Source organism: Artibeus jamaicensis, unplaced genomic scaffold (genome assembly GCF_021234435.1).
Source record: "Artibeus jamaicensis isolate MK-2021 breed Jamaican fruit bat unplaced genomic scaffold, CSHL_Jam_final contig_585, whole genome shotgun sequence".
Taxonomy (NCBI): Eukaryota; Metazoa; Chordata; class Mammalia; order Chiroptera; family Phyllostomidae; genus Artibeus; species Artibeus jamaicensis.
This window is the reverse complement of record NW_026521894.1, coordinates 13973227-13991982: the sequence shown is the minus strand read 5'-3', so window position 1 is coordinate 13991982 and position 18756 is coordinate 13973227. Positions and strand designations below refer to the sequence as shown.

Below are 18756 nucleotides of genomic sequence, written 5' to 3'. Positions count from 1 at the left end.
CATCTGGGGAAAACGGAGCATTATGTATATAACGCATTTATATAGTGCGTAAGTGCCCGGGCCACAGAAGCAGCTCAGCAAATGTAGTTCTTCCCTCAGTAGTATTTCTTGTGCATGACACCTCAAATCCTACTAGAACTCATTTCTAGTTTATAAATGTTTACTAGATTTTAGGTCTTTACATTCTTAAAAGTAATACTGCATCTTTTAAAGGGGTGACTCGTTATTAAAGTTTCAGAACACTGTCTAAAGTGAAGCATATGGTTAAGGCATCAGAGGGCATACAGGTTTGGGTCACCTTAAATAAGCAGGCTCACTGTGTGACCTAGCCAACTGTTCCAGAATGTTTTCACCTATAAAGTGGGATATTAACAGTACAGACTAATGGCAGATGGTATTTTCCTGAAATACCTACAACCACGTTTCCTATCCCAGCTGCTCTTCTGAAATGGCCTTGCATTCCTCCACCAATAGATAAAGTCTAATTCCTGTCCCCTCGTAACTGGACTGGCCTCAATGACTTGCTTGACCATAGCACAAATAGAAGCAAAGTTCTGGAACTTTCAAAGCCAGTCCATGAGGCTAATCATTCTGCCTGGGTCTCTTGTAGTGTTTTCTGCTGCAACTCAGCCACCATGCTGTGGAAAAACACAAGCTTTGGAGAGGCCATGAGGCAGGTGTCTGCCTAACAGCCAGCAAGAGCGGTCAGCCAAGGGCGTGCGCCGTCTGAAATGGCCAGCCCCTCTGGGCCTTCGGATGCCTGTGGCTCCGGCCAACATCTGACTACAACCCCATGAGAATGGCCCCACTGAGCACAGTCAGCCTACAAGCCGTGACAGACAGGGATAAACTGTTGTTATGAGCCGTCAAGTTCTATGGCGGTTTGTTATACATGCAGCAATAGAAACAAACACACTATCTCCTAGGGTTGTTGTGAAAGTTAAATCAGATAACGCATACAAATTGATTAACAAAATACTCAGTAAATATTACTACACTTATTGAAAAGGGTGAGCTAATTGTAAGGGGAGACAAAGCACGAGTACAAATAACCCCAATCCTAAGCAGGCATTGTTTGATTCCGTATTTAGGGAGCACCTGTCACATGCCAGGCTCTCTACATGGTCATGAAATCTCTGAGTAGCAGAGAACCCTGGAATTCTTCTAGCTCAACCTCTCACCCAGCGGGGACATTCCTTTTTGAATGTTTGTTTAATCCAACCATTATTCATTAACCCTACTCTGTGCCAGGAAGGTGGTGGACAGTAAGGCTGGGTAGTGCTGTGACTGGGACACAGTCCAGTACCGGGGCAGACACGCGGGCAGTTTCTGCGCAGCGCAAGATCCTCGGAGAAGGGGGACACGTTTCCCCCGCATCCCATGGGGTGAGTTGTCTCACTGTTGGCCAACTCTAGCGTATATTCTCCGTGTACCAACTTGTATTTTGAGTGGGAGTTCTTGGGTCCTTTGCCTTCTTGCTCCATATCCTGAAGCTGGCTATTTACACATCCACTCACCCATCTCCACTCAAGCTGACCCTTGGGATGGAAGGTGGGCTTTGCCTGGTGCTTGGACACTGGCCCGCAGGCTCTTTGAGGGCAGTGCCCGGGTCTTGCCCATCACTGGAACCTCAGCTCCTAGAGCAATCAAAAAAAAGTGAGAAAAGAAAACAACAGCCAAAAAATGCATCCCATTATATGTGGGTTTAAAAAAAATGCCAAAGATTCCTTTAATTCAGGTTCATTTCAAACAACGGCAGCACAGAAAACTACCAGCATAAGCTTTCTCTCAAGCTTCGCAAGCAACACTATGATTTTAACAGGCTGAGATTTTAATTGGTGGATGAAACCAGTTTTTTAAAACCCCCTAAAAGTTCACTTTGAGTTCAGGTCAGCAAAGTAGTTCCTGAGCCAACCGATGAGCCGTCGCTGTTTCCCAGGCACAGTCACGTTTTACGGTTTCTGAAAACGATCTTCAAAATTGTTTTCCACACCATGAGCTTCATACGGATCTAAGGGCAAGGACTTTGGTTTTAAATGGTGCACTTAAGTTCTGTGTCACATTCGAGAAAGCTCTCGTCTTCTACGCTTGAGAAACAGAGCAAAACTACGACCCCCCAGAGCAGAGACGCAGCCCCCGAATTGGACCCTTGTCCCCAGCCTCCCTCACTCCCAGGCGTCAGGGGCAGGGCCCGGCTGCTTCACTGCCTCACAGTTTGCCTTTCACCCTAAGTCACATCCCTTCTCCTCATTCCCTTCCTCCTTATTTAAAAATAGTATCACTTATTTGTTTGTATTGTTTCCCTACATGACTGCAACTGTAGTTTATATAAACACAGTACAGGGATCTTTTTTTTCAAGATTTTTTTAATTTATCTTTAGAGGGGAAGGAGAGAGGGAGAGAAACATCAATGTATGGTTGCCTTTCATGTGTCCCCTGCTGGGAACTGGCCTGCAGGGAACTGGCCTGCAACCCGGGCATGTGCCCTGACTGGGAATTGAACCACAATCCTCTGGTTCGCAGGCTGTGCTCAATCCACTGAGCTACACCAGCCAGGGCCCCAGTACGGGGATCTTTTATTTACAATTTATCATATTTTTGTTGCTATCATGTAGTTGTACCATGGCAAAGGGGAGAGAATCTGTTTAATCAGCTCCAGAGATTAGGCATCCTCTATACAAAATCACCCAAACTTTCCTATGGAGAAAAATACAGAAAATCGGAAGAAAAAAAACCTGGTGGGGGAGGGGCAGCGCTTCACATGGGCAGAGGGAGAGGAACTTTCCAGGGACAACAGGGACCTCTTGTCGGGGAGCTGGGGACGCTGTGCACCGTCGACTCGGGCGAGGAGGATAAAGTCTCTCTCTCACCGGGATGCCCACTCGAGGGAAAGACTATTTGTGTGATGAAGCGGGGGATACAACAGTTTCCAGGGATAACCTCTACTTACTTTTTTCAATAATTAAAAAGAATCAAAATAGATGCTGGAGTGTCTTTACTGATTGGCTGCATTTTCATTATATTCAAAACACTGTCTCAGGGAGGATAGATATAGTTTCTCTTTATTGATTTCTTCTTTGCTCTTTCCACTGACTTAGTGAAAGTCAACCCCCAACATTGTTCTTACTCATCCTTTTAAAAAAAAAGCAATATCATGTCCTTCCATAAGTTAGCATGTGGAGAACTCCCTAAACAATGTCTAACTTCTCATAGTGAGTAATTCTGAAATTCAGCCCTTGTGGAGGTGTGCTGGAGAGAGAGGTGTGTGAACAATCAGATCGGTTGCCTTATCTTCTTTGTCCAGCCCAACCGCTTGGAGTTGGAGCCCTGCGGAGAGCAGTCTCAACTTGCTTTTCTGGGCAAGAACATGGTTCAAGGGGCTGCAGGATGTGAGCACTCGCAACAGTATCACGGACCTGCAGCTGGACCTCACACCCCCAACTCAGCAGCCTGCAGGGGGGCGAGTCAGGAGGCAGGGCAGGATGGCTCACAACACCGCTGCATAATGGAGGCTATTTAGGAAGCACATTGCATGTGGCCAGCAACAGGCTAAGCACTTTTCATCCATCTCACTCTTCACAACGTAGTAACAAATGAATAATTTTCCAGGGTCTCAGGGTTCTGGGAACATGTAAGTAAACAAAGAGGCAAAGACACCTGATGAACTGATCGATCTGAGGGTCTACTTGACCGTGAGTTCCTTGAGGATAGGTTCTTTAGCTGATGCAGTTTCATCTCTGCAGACCAATGCACTAGAAGACTTACTAGACAGTCTCTGGACAGTGGCTTAAACGGGCCTCAAAGTTGAAGGGAGCAAGAGAGATTGGGTTGCTCATAGAGCAAGGAAAATTGCAAGATGCAAAACCACCCATACACAATTGTGGCCATCCTGATGCTGTGGACAGCATTACAACATTGGGGATGGGGTTAGAGGCGCTGGCATCTAAGGGACCTTGGATATTCAGAAGCACTTGGGAACTCCCCAGTGTGGCTCCTCTGGCCTGAGCCCTTCCACATGGAACGTTCCCCGGTCAGCCCAAGAAGAGCCTTCGGTTGCTCTTCCGAAGCACTTGGACCCCCTTTGGCTGAGAGTCTCTGCCAACGCTCACTGCTGGGTTCCTCCTGTCCTGCCTCCAGCACGGGTGTGCCCAGGACGTCACAAGCTGGTACAGCCTGGGCATCGCTGTAAGCCTCCACTGGTGGTCTCAGGGAGAACACCAGGTCTTCCCAGTGTGCAAACAGATATTTTTGCGTCTGAAGGGCAGCATAATTGTAGGTAAAAAAGAGCAGCCAGTGGCCAGCTTCACGTGGAGCTGTTTTTTTCTGACTGTAGGTGGACAACTTTGCAAACCTTTGCAAAGGAAGCAGCCTGGTCAGCTCCAAGCTCTTGGCTGACTTGGGTCCCCTTCCCCTGGTGGGTCGGTCATGATTGGCACCAACTGTACATTGATAGCCGGTTGCACCAGCAGCATGACAGGTATTGTGAGGTCAGGGCGGGTGGATGTGATGCCCACAGGGACCATTTGCACACTGTGTGCCCATCGCCCACTTTTCTTTAGCTGATCTGGATGAAGTCACTCTCCAACCTGGGAGGTGCTGGAACACGGGGAGCTCGCCCACGCACAGCTGCCGCCGCTGCAGCTTCCCCGCGCAGCTGTGGAAGGCACGTCGCACCTGGCTGCCCTGCCGCAGCGTCCTGTGGCCTCTCTTTTTCTTTTCTTTCTTTTCTCATTTCTTCCTTCCTTCCCTCCTCCCTTCTTTCTTCTTCCCTTTTTTTTTTCCAAAAAGAGATGAGAGAGGAAGACAGAGATAGAGAAAAAGATCAAGTTGTTGCTCCACTTATTTGTGCATTTGTTGGCTGCTTCTTGTATGTGTCCTGACCAGGGATCAAGCCCACAACCTTGGCGTGTAGGGTGGAGGCTACAAGCAACTGATCTCCGTCTTTCACTAAGACTGCTGCACGTCCTCTGGTCTGAACCACAGCCTGCTGTGGGCCAGGCCACCCAGAAGCCTTTGCTGCCCATCGTGATCTGCAGCCCCTCGTCCTCATTCTCCCGCAGGAAGCAACAGCGTCCTCCTGCAAACAGCTGCCCGACAAGGGCATGGGGAGTACTTGGCCTGTTTTTTAAAGAGAAGTTAAAAACTAAAGTATCTGGCTTAGATGTAGTCCACTGATAAAGGCGAAATAGCTTTATAAATGATAAGGCTCCTTATATCTGTAGATGGCACCATTATATGTCCTAAGTCAAGCCGTGAGTCTGTGAGGCACTCTTGGAGCCGTCTACCTGGAAGCCCCTCCTCTGTCTTTCCCATGACATCCGTCCACGGCCAAGGCTGGGCCACTTGTGTTGCCGCACCTTCCTGGCCACAGTGCTTGGCCCAGGATGGACTGTACTCATTTGGGAGGAAAGGGAAGAGGAAAAGAAGAGAAGAGAAAAAGAAAACTTCCTGGGAATTTTCTTAGGCAGAGCTAACAGGGCTTTCCACCCTCTCTGGATATGAGGCCGTGGGGGAAATATCCAGAGCTGCCTGTGACCTTGCTCCTGGCTGTATAAACCAAGACCCTCGACTCCAGGGCGGAGTGAAGACAACACAGAGTGGGACAGAATCTTGTCATCCCGTGAGTCCCGGGTATCAATAAGCTTTTGTTACAACAAGATCCAGGAAATTCGGAACTAGACTAGCTTGTCTTTAAAAGGGGTTTCTGTTGCATGCAACCAAAGGAATCCTGACAAACACATTTCACCGTCTCGAAATACAATGGGAGCTGATGGGTTTCCATCCATTTTCGACACATCCTGTAATATGTGACTCATGGATAGAGGTTACCTGGTTGGGAAATGAGCCTTGAGAGGAGAGGTGGAAACACGGCAGTGGGGTTTCCGGGAGGCGAGCCGGCACTGCGCAGAACTCTCTGTGTCCATTCGCCACCACAGCCTGAGAGGTTGTCTCAGATTTGAACGCACAGCTGTGGGCGCTGATGAGCTTTGAGAAGTTATGTGATTTAGGGGGAAAAAAAGATTCACACGAGGATGCTTCACAGCACAGTGGTATTTAATTAATTTACACTGAAAAACAGAGGCGATGTATAGACGGAAACACTTCTATTGGTATCTTTTCTTAAAGATTTTATTTATTTATTTTTAGAGAAGAGGGAGGGAAGGAGAAAGAGAGGGAGAGAAACAGCAATGTGTGGTTTGCCTCTTGCAACCTGGGCATGTGCCCAGACTGGGAATCAAACTGGTGACCCTTTGGCTTGCAGGACTGTGCTCAATCCACTGAGCCATACCAGCTGGGGTTCTATTAGTGTCTTAATATTGATACATTATGTTCTGAAGCTACATACAAAACCAAAACATAATCAAAAGCTACTTTGTTAAAATTTGCTGTGACAAAGCATTGTCCAGGGTTTGAAATCTACGAGTTCGCCATACTCTAGTCAGAAAGTAAGCCAACAGAGGAAGGCAGGTCATGATAGAAGAATAGGACTGAAAAAAGGCATTAGGTAAATTGAGGTTTAATGACATTGAGCTAAAAATAACCTGATACAATCATTAGACAAGGCAGGAAATATAGCCTTTAGAATTGAAAATAATCATAGTTCAAGTCCCAAGCCCTTTTCTCTCTTGGATAGCACTCATATGTGCACAGCCAGAGTGTGTCTGAGTGATTTTTCTGCCTGTGCTGCACTGTGGCTGATCCACACCTTTTCTGCTGGAAACATTTTTTTCCATATAAATCTCACTGCACTCAGTGGGGTTACCAGGTCGTGGTGCGGCACAGTGGCCCCCAACCCCTTCGGCTCAGGAGTGCACATTGTGCGTCCCTCTCCCTGACTCTGCTTTCAGTGACATCACACTGGCAGCTTGGAACCAGCCCTGGGGGGAGTGTTTACACTACAGAAATTGGCAAACACTACGAATCAGGGTTTATTCTCACCCCTGCAAAGCTGGCTGTTCATTAACTAGCACACCGCCGTTTAGGAGTGCAACGGGCCAACACCCTTGTTACTTCTTTCAGGCGTGTATTTCCACTTTGGTCCATTGCAGGGCAGAGAATAACTGACATGCAGAGAACGGTTTTTGGCGTTATTTCTTAGGGGGCAGCTGGCTGTGTCTTGGCCCCCACATTAACGGGCTCGCCTGGCTATGGCTGCGGCCCTGTGGGAAGCTGGTCTGGGACGGACCCCCTGACCCTCGCACGGTGCTTCCCACCACCCCTCTCACCTATCAAAACTATTTCTGTGTGTTGTTCCAGCTACTGGGAAGGATTCCATAAAACCATTTATTCTAAGTTAGTATTGACACAATGTACTGACTTGCCTGGGACTATTTGTATTTTCATTGGAAACAGAATTTAAGGGAAGAGAGCCAAAGGCTGAGATTTCTAGCAGCACTGCAGACTGCTGCGGGAGTTATTTGGGAGTAAGGAATGTTAAGGTACCTCTCTCTCTCTCTCTCTTTTGGTTGATTCTTAAATGTGTCTCTACCAAGGATTGAACCCACAACCTCCTGCACTGGGATGACTCTCCAACCATCTGAGCAACCCAGCCAGGGCAGGATATTTCTTAAATGCTCTCAGGTTGGTTACCACCTAAGGATAACCCTGCCAACTAATTTGGCAAGTCTGGGAAGGAATGCTAATAGTAATGACAATGACGATGATGATGTGGATGATGGTGGTTCACTGTCCTTCTTGACAATGTCTCAGGGGATTTCTCTGACTTTTGGTAACCCTCAAATAAGAGAGATAATTTGACAAAACTTGATCAGAATCTCCGTGTCTCGATCATATAAAAGTACTTGTTGAAAAGCAAAGATTTATTACTTGCAATTTGGCAGACCCTAACAGCGGTCCTGATCTGCAAATACACCAATGACGACATCCAGAAAAGGTGCCGTAACCCGACGGCAGTGAACTCGGTCAGGTCTTGCGTGTCCCGGGGCACCCTCCCCTTTGACCAGACTGCTGAATCCTCATCTCTGGAACTTCCACTGCCCTGCAAGTTTACTGCTGAGTCCAGGGCACAGAACACACCTGGATTTGTCTAATCAATGCATACCTTGAGGAAACACACTCAGGAGAACCTTCAGACACGTAATCCAGGAGCCGCCCGCTGCCTGGTGTGCTTGGGGACGGATGACTCGGTGGCAGGCTTGGGCTGGCCTGCAGTTTGCTGGCTGCCAGGAGAGTCACAGGCAGCTCCTGCCAGCTCTTGGAGGCTCCCTGGGACTCCTCACTCTCTGGCAACTGCTTCTTGTTCAGCTCCTACTGCTTTATGACTCATCCAGTGTCTTCTATTCAATGCCTATTGTTTTAGGGATTCGGCTGACTCACGCGGGAGGGAAGCAAAGAGGTACGAGGTGGGTGCTGAGCCGTGTACTGAAGAGCGGGTTTATTGAGTTTTAAGAAAATAGGACTTCGGGATAAAAGGCAGAATTCCGAGGATCTTCAGTTCAAAACCTTCCCAGAGCATAATGTTCAACATTAACCATCAAGCCCATTTTTTTGTGTGTGTGTGTGAATGTAAATGTAAATGGCTCTGAATAACTGCTTTAATTTTCATTTACATCTATTTACCTTCTTAAAAGGGGATCATGCAATAATTTTAAAGGAAATAGAACCAATCCCGGGCCTCTTATAATAATATATCTCCATATTTCTAGGATACTTTACAAAGCATATTGTCTCATTGGACCCTTACAAAAACCCATGAGGTTGATACTTTTGTTATCCACATTTTCCACAGAAGGAATCCACAGCGGTTTGGTGCCTTTCCCCAAAGTATGATAGAAAATGAAGATGTGAACCCCACCTGCAGAGCCCCAGAGGGCGGGCTTAAGAACAAATAACCCCAAACCTTATACCATAGCTCCTCATAGAAACACTTTTGTGCAGAATTTATTGATTTTGAACTTCATTTTCCTTCCAAAGACGCCAGAAATACCAAAGGCTCTGGTCAGGGCCTGGCCTGGCCTGTACCCATAGCGTCTGAGGGCTGGTTATTTACAGCGACCTTCCAAGTCAGAGCAGTATTGATTAATATAAGTGCTGGAGGGAACTTCTCTTTGCACTCATAAAGTTTTAAAAATCTATTTTGTTTTTTTACTGAATATTGGCCTATCTCAGTGAGTATAGCCTTTTCCTACCCAAAAGGGAGCCGAGCCCTCCCTGGGGAAAGAGGACGGAAACCCTGGTCTCCGGCGGTCAGCGTCCAGAGGACGGCGGATGACCCTCCGACATGCTGGGCCCACGCAGTGCTCGGGAAGACACAACGGGTCCCTGTGGGTGCTAGGACTCCTGCACACTCGGGGTCTGTACGGCTCAGTCTGTCCACTTCAGATGAAAAGGAAACCTAAATTTTTCCAGATGGGCAAGGAGTGTCCAACATCACACTTGTCTTCAGGAAGGGCCTACCGATGTCCGTGAGAATCTTAATGGGGTGCAAAACATCTACAGCCCCTTCCCCTGCCGTCACCACGTTATTCTACATTTTCTAAAAGCCCTTTTCATTCAGCAGGAATTACATTTTTCCATACTTTTAAAATCATGTGAAGTTTAACTCTGAGTGGTTGTATGGGCCAAACTCCCCTTGTTACCTGTGTAAACTTCTCCCGCACCACCCCGAAGCCTCCTGTTTGTATTTGATGTTCTCAGCAGAGAGGACCTGTCTGGCTGGGCCTGCCTGTGCCGCTGCCCACAGGGAAGGGGTTCTGGGTTGGAAAAGTGGTCTTTCTGGAGTGTGATTGTTTCAAGACAAAGGAAGCAACCAAGTGCCGAAGGGTCAAATCTTACAAACCTGGGAGGCACAGGATGCATGCATCGTTTGGAGTGGGAGGCAGAGAGGAGATGCCCAGCCGGGAGGCCGGGAGGGCAGGAGGAGAGGGTGGAACTTGCCAATGAAGAGGGTGGTTCGGGAGCCAAGTCCACGAGCTCTGAGCATCCATCAGCTTCACCCTCAGTGTTTGAACCAGTGGTCCCAAGTCAGGACACAGGAAATAGATGGACCTCTTATTATTTCTTAATCATCAAAGTCATCTTTCGGTTCATCTGACTAGGATGGGTTCTTCTTTATAAAAATAATCTCTTACTTAAAGAAATTATTATGCAGTCTTCAGAGATAGAACACGGGCTTATAGCATACTCAAGTCTGCAAAGCCAAAACGTGTTGTCAGTGTCTGCTTTGGATGTGGGTGTTACGGACTGGATGACACCCCCCAAAGGTGGCACTGAGGACGACAGGCAGGGCCTCTTGGAGACTGTACCTAGTAAATGGGGGGGGGGGAGCAGGCAGGTGGGTCGTTGCTCTAGTACAGGGCCCAGGGGTCAACCTTAACCCATCTCCTGAGAGCATCTCCCTGGGTGCTCCCACACACTCAACACAATAAACAACAAGTGCTCATGTGCACTTTCTTTGTGGAATTTTAAGCTTAACAGTACAGTTGACCTTTGGCTGGATGGATGGCTTGGTTCGTTGGGACAGCCACCAGATTGCAGGTTCAATTCCTGCTCAGGTTGCATATGGGAGGCAACCGATCAATATGTCTCTGTCATTACATTGATGTTTTGTTCTCTCTCTCCTTTTCTCTAAAACTAATAAACATATCCTTGGGTGAGGATTGAAAAAAACACAGCTGGCCCTTGAACAATGCTGGGTCTAATGGTGCTGACCCCCACACAGTGGAAAATCCATGTGTAACTTTTGACTCCCCCCAAACTTAAGCTGTCCCTTTGTACCCAGAGATGACTGTGTCCAGGACTCTGTGCAAATACTAAAAGCTGTAGAGGCTCCGGCTCCCTGCGGGAAATGATGTAGAACAACGCACGCAGTCAGCCCGCCACGCCCGCAGACTCCTGGTGGTGGGACACAAACAGTACAGGTATTTATTCTCAGAAATCTGCATATCGGTAAACCCACACAGTCCACACATGCACCGTTCAAGGGTCAGCTGTAATTGGTTCGGAGGGTAATTGTTAGAAATCAGGCCAAGATCTGCGGGAAAAATATCTACAAAAAAAGAGACAATGTGAAATCCGAGAACCCATTTATGAAAGGCAAGCAGTAACACGCTGTATTGCTCATAGTGTAATTCTAAAAATTGCGTGTGTGGGGAGCTTATAGGAAATGCTGAACAAGACAGTTGCATATATGAGCCTGGCCACCCTGGAAAGGCAGCCAAGGATTACTTCCAGCTCCACCCAGAGAGGGCGCTACCGAAGGCTGGGGAGGAGACAGTGCCCCTGCACAGACTGCTCATTATTTCTGACACCGAGGGAGCTTCCTAATGCATACGCAAATAATTGAGCGTCTCTGTCATTTCCTTTGTAATTCAGATCAGTGAAGCAATATGCCTTTGGTGCTTATTTACGAAGGACATACCACAGATATTTGCTATCCCAAATAGCTTCTCAGAAAAACAACACTGAAAAGTTTCACTGATCTCACCTTCTTTATGTTTTCCCATGTAGGATTCAAAATTTAAAAAAAAAAAATCCAGATGTAAGTTGAAACTGCTTGAATGGCTCAAGAAGAAAATGGGAAAAAATTAAAATCACAGATAATTCCCAAACCTCATTTCAACCAGTAGAATCCTCCCCGTTCAGACATGTAACAAAATGGCTAATGAGCTGCTGACAATGACTTTAGTGAGTGTTGCAAGGTGCACAGCACTGCACGTAGCCTGGAAATGCCAAACTGACTCGTCACACCGTCTCTAAGGGCTTCCTGAATCTCCACGGCTCTGTGGGCTTCCCCTCCCGTGCACCAGGGAGCGGGCTGCTGGTCAGTCCCTTCCCTGCAGCACGCACTACGATGTGTCACACGTCTCAGCTGCACCATGACGTCTCCCCACTAGGCTCTGAGCTTGAGGACGGGGTCCATGTGTTTATCTCTGCAACCCTGATGTTCAAATCCATATGGGACAGATGAAGGACTGAATGAATGAGGAGCGCTTCCCTCTAGTTCCTTCCCCCAGCTCTCGCTCTAGTCTGCATTTAGCTGGAAGTGTTAATGCAGAGTGAAAAGCCAACATTCAGAAGGCACAACGGAGTGTCTGCAGTGTCTGCAAGTGTGGCTAGTCCACACCCGAGAAAACGGGCTTCATAGTGAAAGAGTTGACTGACTTCCCTTCCCCGAGAGCCTGAGAATACAACAGAGCCACAGAAAAATCTCCAAGCCACAGATGGCGTTTATCAACCCAAACTCCCGCCTTGAAACCCAAAGTAGCTCACTACAGGCAGCAGCCCAGCCCTCCAGCCACCTGCTGGGCCACTGGGCCCGTGAGCCAGAGGCACAGCCCCAGGGTGGTTCAGGGCAGACAGCCTCAGCCGCCTAAACTTAAGGATTTATTTTTGGCTTTATTATCCCTTCCCAGAGTTCAAAAAAGGCCACACAAGAATAAATAAATAAGACACTCAACAAAAAGCAGTGAACAAGAAGACACTTCCAAATGGCTCTCAAGAACAGTCTGGATGCCTGCTCCTTGCACGGTGCCAAGGGGCTCGAGCTGCCACGGGGCCTCTCCGGGCCTTTCGGTTTGCGGATATGTACAGGTGCGAGTACAGAGTCTGTGGGAGGCGCTACGTGTGATGTTGTGCACGGATGGCTAACAGTGTCATCACATGGACCAAGTCCAACCGATTAGTCTGTTTGATGGATGGTGGAGAAAACCCGTCCTCGGTCCAGGCAGGCAGCTGACCGGAATGACTTGCACCGCAGAGCTGCCATCCCAGGTGTGATGTGGCCCCACGTGCAAAAGCTCCGGGCTCCGGCCATGCCGTCAGGCAGCCATGAGACACTTCAGCCTGCCTCCTTGTGGCTCAGGTTCCTCGTGGAATGAAGGTGTGGCCGGACTGTCTCTCTGGTCACTTCTAAGATTCTCTGTCTTTGCTTGACAGAGACTCTGGCAGATGCTTGACCCATCAGTGCCCTCACCCTCCGCGTACCTTCACGCTGCTCAGACGGAGGGAAGCCTGACTCCAGGTGGTAGTGCTCACAGACAGAAGCGTTGGTGGAACACTGCCTAAGACTCTTAAATTCACTCCACGGCTCCCCGTCGTGGGCCAGTGTGGCCTCAGACTCCCCGACCTTGTATCACAAACTGATCAGGATGCCGGCTTGCCAGCTGCCCTTCTACTTTCGGCCAATTCAATTACTTTTCTGCAAAATGTACCTCTCACTACATTAATGTTTCTCATCCCCCAACCCGAAGCAAATAGTTGACCCACCGTTCTCTTCTGTTGCTTTCCTGGGCCCCGAGTTCCTGCATCTGTCTTTCAGATGAATGGTGGCCTGCTCCCCCACCCCTGAGACCTTGCTTTCTAACCTCACGGTGGCTCTTTAGAACACTCAGAAAAACCCGGACTGTTCTTTCTCAGCTGCGGAGGGTGGAACAAACTTTGGGAGATTCTGCTTCCTTTTCTTACCGCATTCAGTGCCAGGTTTTAAATGACAAATGTTTGATCAAAACATGGGGAATTAGCTCTCGAATCAAATTTGCATTGATGGGAGAGTTATGTTTTCAGGCCTCCAACACAGTATAAAAATAACTGCCTAAGATATAACTCTTAATCAAGTTTAAACATATATACACTCTCCAGATGGCTAGAATAGTTTTTGTTCTGCGGCTCCTTTCTATACATTTATACTGAAACAATAATTTAAGGACAGAAGTCAGAGTGCTTTACTGTGTTGGGCATCTGCTCAATGGATAAGAAAGACTTATCTAGTAAGTTGCAGAGTGTGAATTTTCATATTAGCTTAACATGTAGGTGTTTAAGCTCAATCTTGTCAGCCACAGATTTGATATATTTCAAGTGAATCCAGCTTGGCTAGGGACATCCTGGGCCTTACAGCGTCCACTCAGAGCTGGGCTCGCACCCTTGTGCCCTCTCATTTACACCCAAGAAGACTGTACTACACTGTTCAAGGGGCAACCAATCTTTGCCCTGGCATTCAAAATGTGTTATGCCATGTTTGGCATAAAACGCTTATCATTACATACAAGAAAAATGCAGCAAAATTCAACTTTGGAGACAAATGTCTTAAATGTCCTTGGGAGCTGTGCAAAGCTAAAGGATATAGCAGATTCTACACCCTAAGAAAGTTATTTCAAGAGCGAAGCAAGTCTGAACTTCACCAAGGTCAGCTGAGTCGAGGAGAAAGAGAAGCAAAAGGTAAATTGGCTAAGAATATTTATATTGGTTTTACCTTGAGTATCAGAGAGTAATAGGAGGAATGAGATTCCTTCTCATCGTCTCAAAAACCCTTTGGTTTAAAGCTGTCCTCTTTCTAATCCTTCCCTTCTATAATTTTTAATCATCACACCTGAACACCAGAATGTCTCAAGTGGTCATCTGCTTCAGAGAACGTAACCATTTTAGAAGTCTGCCCATTTCACATCAGATGACCTACACATAACCCTACCTTGAACACTTCTTCAGGTTTAAGTCTAAGGTATATACCATCTTCCTTTGCAAAAACATATAGACATCCCCAGGAAAGGCCAAAATATAATGATAATTGATAGTGAGCAGAAATCCATCATACAGACAAAGTATTCCAGCCTTCTCTATTTAAAAAAAAATCAAATGTGACTGGTCACTATTAGTTTTTCGAGTTCTATAACTCCCCAGAACTGTCAAAAGTAATCATGTAGCCAATTCGCTGGCAAAGGCTGAAAGCAACCTGGAACAGGCCACCCACCGTGCCAAAAGCAGTGTCAAAGAGCAGAGAGATGGCGCCGCCAAGGCCCACCGCAATGTCCCTGCACACGACCGGAATGGCGCTCATGGTGTACACGGGGAAAGTGGCCACGTCCACAAGGACTCGGACCGGGATGCCCAGAATGCGGCAAATAACCTTCAGCAGACAACAAAGGATCCGGAGAAGGGCCCTGATGATTTTGACTATGACTTTGAGTACCTTCCAGGGGATGCTTGCCAACTCTTCCCCGATGGCCAAGAAGTACGAGACAGTGGCTGATCCTAGACGGTACAGGCAACTTTCTATGCCATTAACCGCCTGCTTGGTGACATACCACAGGAAATGCACGATGCTCTTCAGAATTCCCACCACAAGATAACAAATTAATTGGAAAAGCTTGATGAATGGGGTAGCGACGAAGCCTATGAGTCTCCCCAAAACGCTGCTCCTCTCCTCAGGTGCATCTGGAGGCAGCAGCGCAGACCTCTTGCTCCGCGTGGCGGAGAGAGGACCAGCGCTCTCCTTAGATTGCACCATTCGCTCTTCATCCTGGACGTGGTTGACCATTTCTAGGATTTTTTTCATTTTCTCTGTGTCCTGTTCCGCTTCACCACAGTTGTTCTGGAACAATTGAGGGTTAAACGGAAGCAGTTTCTCGAGTTCTTTCACCATCACATCTTCTATGACAGCACCATCCCTGGTGTACTTGACAAAGCCCATGGCCCAGCCGCCTCCAGGGACAGCACAACAGGCCGCCAGCCAAACAAGCTCAGGGACGGTCACTCTGTCTTTGACTTTGCTGTCTGATGGCACGGCACCGGTGATGATATAGAGGTCATCCCCACTGCCACACTGTGGGGTCAGGGCCTGGTCCATCAGGCCATTGAGATTCATGTACCACCGCTCCTGGAAGGTCGGGGTCATGGGAGCTGCGTTTGTGAGAGCGAACATGGCTGTGTGGAAGTCACTGCCGAGGGAGAATGGGTACAGCTGTCCTCTCTGATAATCCGAATCCAGGTAATCGGAGCTCAAGGCTTGCTTGCTTCCCAGGTTGCTCACAGTGGTGATGGCATCGGCCTCATTCATCACCTCCTCAAGGTCACTGTTGGGGTCATCAATCTGAAAGAAGAGAGGGAGTGTTCAGATGCACCAGAGCACAGCCGAGAGCGTGTCTTTGAATTACCCTGCACTTGGGTTTGGAAGGGCCTGGCTTCCTGGTGCATGCACACTTTATTCTGATATCTCCCGGGCCTGGTGTTTGAAAGCATCTTTCGAACATGTTTCCTATCTCACACTCTGCATCCTCCACCCCTGCTCTGCAGTGACACCCCGTTGCACACATACAACATCACAACATCCACTTTCAACCTGCTGAGGTTTTATGAATTTCACAGCTCTCCTTTGGAATATTTTTCCATGAGATTCAAACTGATTGCAAAAATGAAAACGAGGTGAAAGCAGATCTCAACAGGCCCCAAAAATCAGAACTACAATTCAGATGACCAGCCACCAACATTGGCTGCAATTTAATGAATGCACTCTTAATAAATGTTTATATACTTTGGGTTATATGAAAAAATCAACTCTAATCATAGCTTCTAAATCAAGTAAGGGGAAACATGCAGCTACTGTCAGTTACCAGATACTTACCAAGCTAAACTAAAATTCAAATTTCACCAATTGCTGTTTGAACTTGATCTTCTCATGACATTGGCTATTATTGCCAATTACTTTTCTGTCTAGGTCAGTCTACAGATGTCCCAATAACATACCAGCAAACCTACTTTTGCCGCCCCCCCCCGTGAGTATTTGTGTGTGTGTGTGTGTGCGTGTGTGTATAATCTTGGTTTTTCTTTTTCTTTTTTCTTTCAGTTGGCAGTATGATACATTCCTTCACTTTACCAATCTGAGAGAACAAAAGGAGAGAACTCAGCGCTGACCTGGAACTCTGTTTTCACCCCTCAAACGAGACCGTCAATCCCTTGACAGCTGGGGCCCTGTGTATTTCCCACAGGACCCAGCCATGGACCGATCACCATAGAATCTCAAAACACGAGCTCACTTTATGCCCAGAGGTAGTCATCACGGCAGACCGGGCCTAAAAGCAGGAACCCGAACTGACTCACAATCTTCAAAAACAAGGAAAGTTAAGTAGGAGATGTTATATCTATCAATCAAATATCTAAAAACCATTGAAAAGCCCTGGACAGTAGTTATGAAGAATTTGAAATGGTGGGGAAATGTCTGCTATAATGTGGAAAGGGAAAGGCAGGATATAAAATTAAATAAAAACAATGTTTAAAGTCTAAAAATAGTCAAGAAAGACTTTGGAAGGAAACCCAGGCAACTGCCTGCAATGGTTGTGTGATTCCTGGGGATGCTGGAGATTTTCCCCTCTGCTGTTTTTCTCCCTGCACCTCTCCTACCAACATCGTCCCACAAATTATTTATATTACATGTTACTTTCAAAAGGAAACAAGCAAAAAAGAAACAAGTTAAAATAAATAAATTCTTAGTAACTGATGTCCTAGAGTTGGTGCTGCCTACTAAACCCAAGGAAGTCGAAGCCATGTGAATGAACGCTGGTGTCCCTCGTGTCCGGAGGGAAGCCAGCAATGCGTTTCTTTACCACGGCGAACGGGGGGGGGGGGGGGGGGGGCAGGCTCCCGGGAGTTACGGGCAGGGACAGCAGGGGCAGTGGGGAGCAAACTGATGAGAAAGCAGGATTAACTCCTGAAGTCTACGGATTACCCCAGGGCCTCACCCTTCCAGGCTGTCCCACCCCTTCCCCCAGTCCTGGAATCAGCAAGGTTCCCAGATGTTCTCCACTCCCACCAGATCCCCAGAGCACAGAGATAAGCAGCTCATTCATTTTGTAAAGCTTCTGCTGCTGTTCTCCTATGGATGAAAGATATACCACATGGAAATATCAGCCTCATTCCTGAATCATGAGCTCAAGGTACAGCAGAGCCAAGATTGTGGAGCCCTGAGTGTAAGGTCGGCGATTTCAAGGTGTGTGTTTCCATGGTCCCCAGGCATTCTGTCTGCATTCAGCGCACAACTTTTGGATCCCCTCTGGGGAAAGTCCGGCGCTTGTTTTCGAACTGGTAGCCCTGTGGCAGCATAGGCAGCGCGCTGGTGTGTTTTCAGCCCTGGGGCCACCCAGAGATGAAACTGGCTGCAGGGATAGATGACAGGCCTGGGACATGAGCAGAGAGGAGACTCTTGGATGAGGAAGGGGAAGGAGCAAAAGAGAGAGAAGCAAAAGGGGAGGGATAAAGGGGGGAAGGAAAGGAGGTAAGTGGGTGAGAGAGACAGAGAAAGGCGGTTATGTGTATGTGTGTGAAAAAGATAATATTCTGTGAGGCTGAAACCAAGCCCGTGTGTTGATTTCATCCCAAGGTTTAGAACATGGTCTCTCAGCTGCCAAGGTCGGAGGAGACTTAGCTGGTTGCTTCTGCATCCGCTCAGGCCAGTTAGGTTCACGGGGCTTCAAATTTCTGCTATGACTGAACATCTGGCAAACCAGGTTAAACCTTTTCTGCCCACACTTCATAGGTCCGAGGGAAATGGGCCGGGATGGCACCGAGGTTGCTGGGAAGGTCAGGGCCTGCCTCTCCAATGCGCTCTGTGCACTCCCTGCCCTGGGCCTCCCTGGGCAAAGGAGTAACTAACTACACTAGGTGCTGTGGATACACAGGCAGAGAGAACACACCTTCCCTTCCTTTGTTCTTGCTTTTACAGAACCCCATATGCATGGTCACTATATTCTTATGATCTCCAAACTTGGCTCTATGGGTTGATGACAAGATAGAATATAACGTTGGAGATCAAGACAGAATGCCTGCACACTGCACCTACATAGCGATGAGTTGCGGGGGTCAGGGACCACTAAATAATTTAACGACGAAATAATTGTTTTCAATGTAACATGATATGCAAGGTATTTTTTACCTTATTTTATAGGTGGGGAAACTATGACACAGAAAGATGATGTGACTTTTGAAAATCACCCAATAATTAGCAGGAACAGGATTTGAACTTAGAACAGT

General features: G+C 47.5%; 1 protein-coding gene and 1 long non-coding RNA gene across 2 annotated transcripts in view; one reads left to right on the top strand and one right to left on the bottom strand.

The window, feature by feature from the left end:
• Nucleotides 1–1293: 1293 nt before the first annotated feature.
• Nucleotides 1294–11558, top strand: LOC128628187 (uncharacterized). The gene is made up of 3 exons (XR_008392515.1): nucleotides 1294–1385; nucleotides 10742–10880; nucleotides 11470–11558. It is a non-coding gene; the product is annotated as an uncharacterized LOC128628187 (long non-coding RNA).
• Nucleotides 11559–12170: 612 nt separating this feature from the next.
• Nucleotides 12171–18756, bottom strand: part of ENDOD1 (endonuclease domain containing 1) — a 36258-nt gene continuing 29672 nt past the window's right edge. Inside the window, exon 2 of the mRNA XM_037163436.2 lies at nucleotides 12171–15823. Coding sequence (XP_037019331.2) covers nucleotides 14621–15823 — 1203 coding nt within the window. The 3' untranslated portion in view covers nucleotides 12171–14620. The remainder of the gene's footprint in view (nucleotides 15824–18756) is intronic.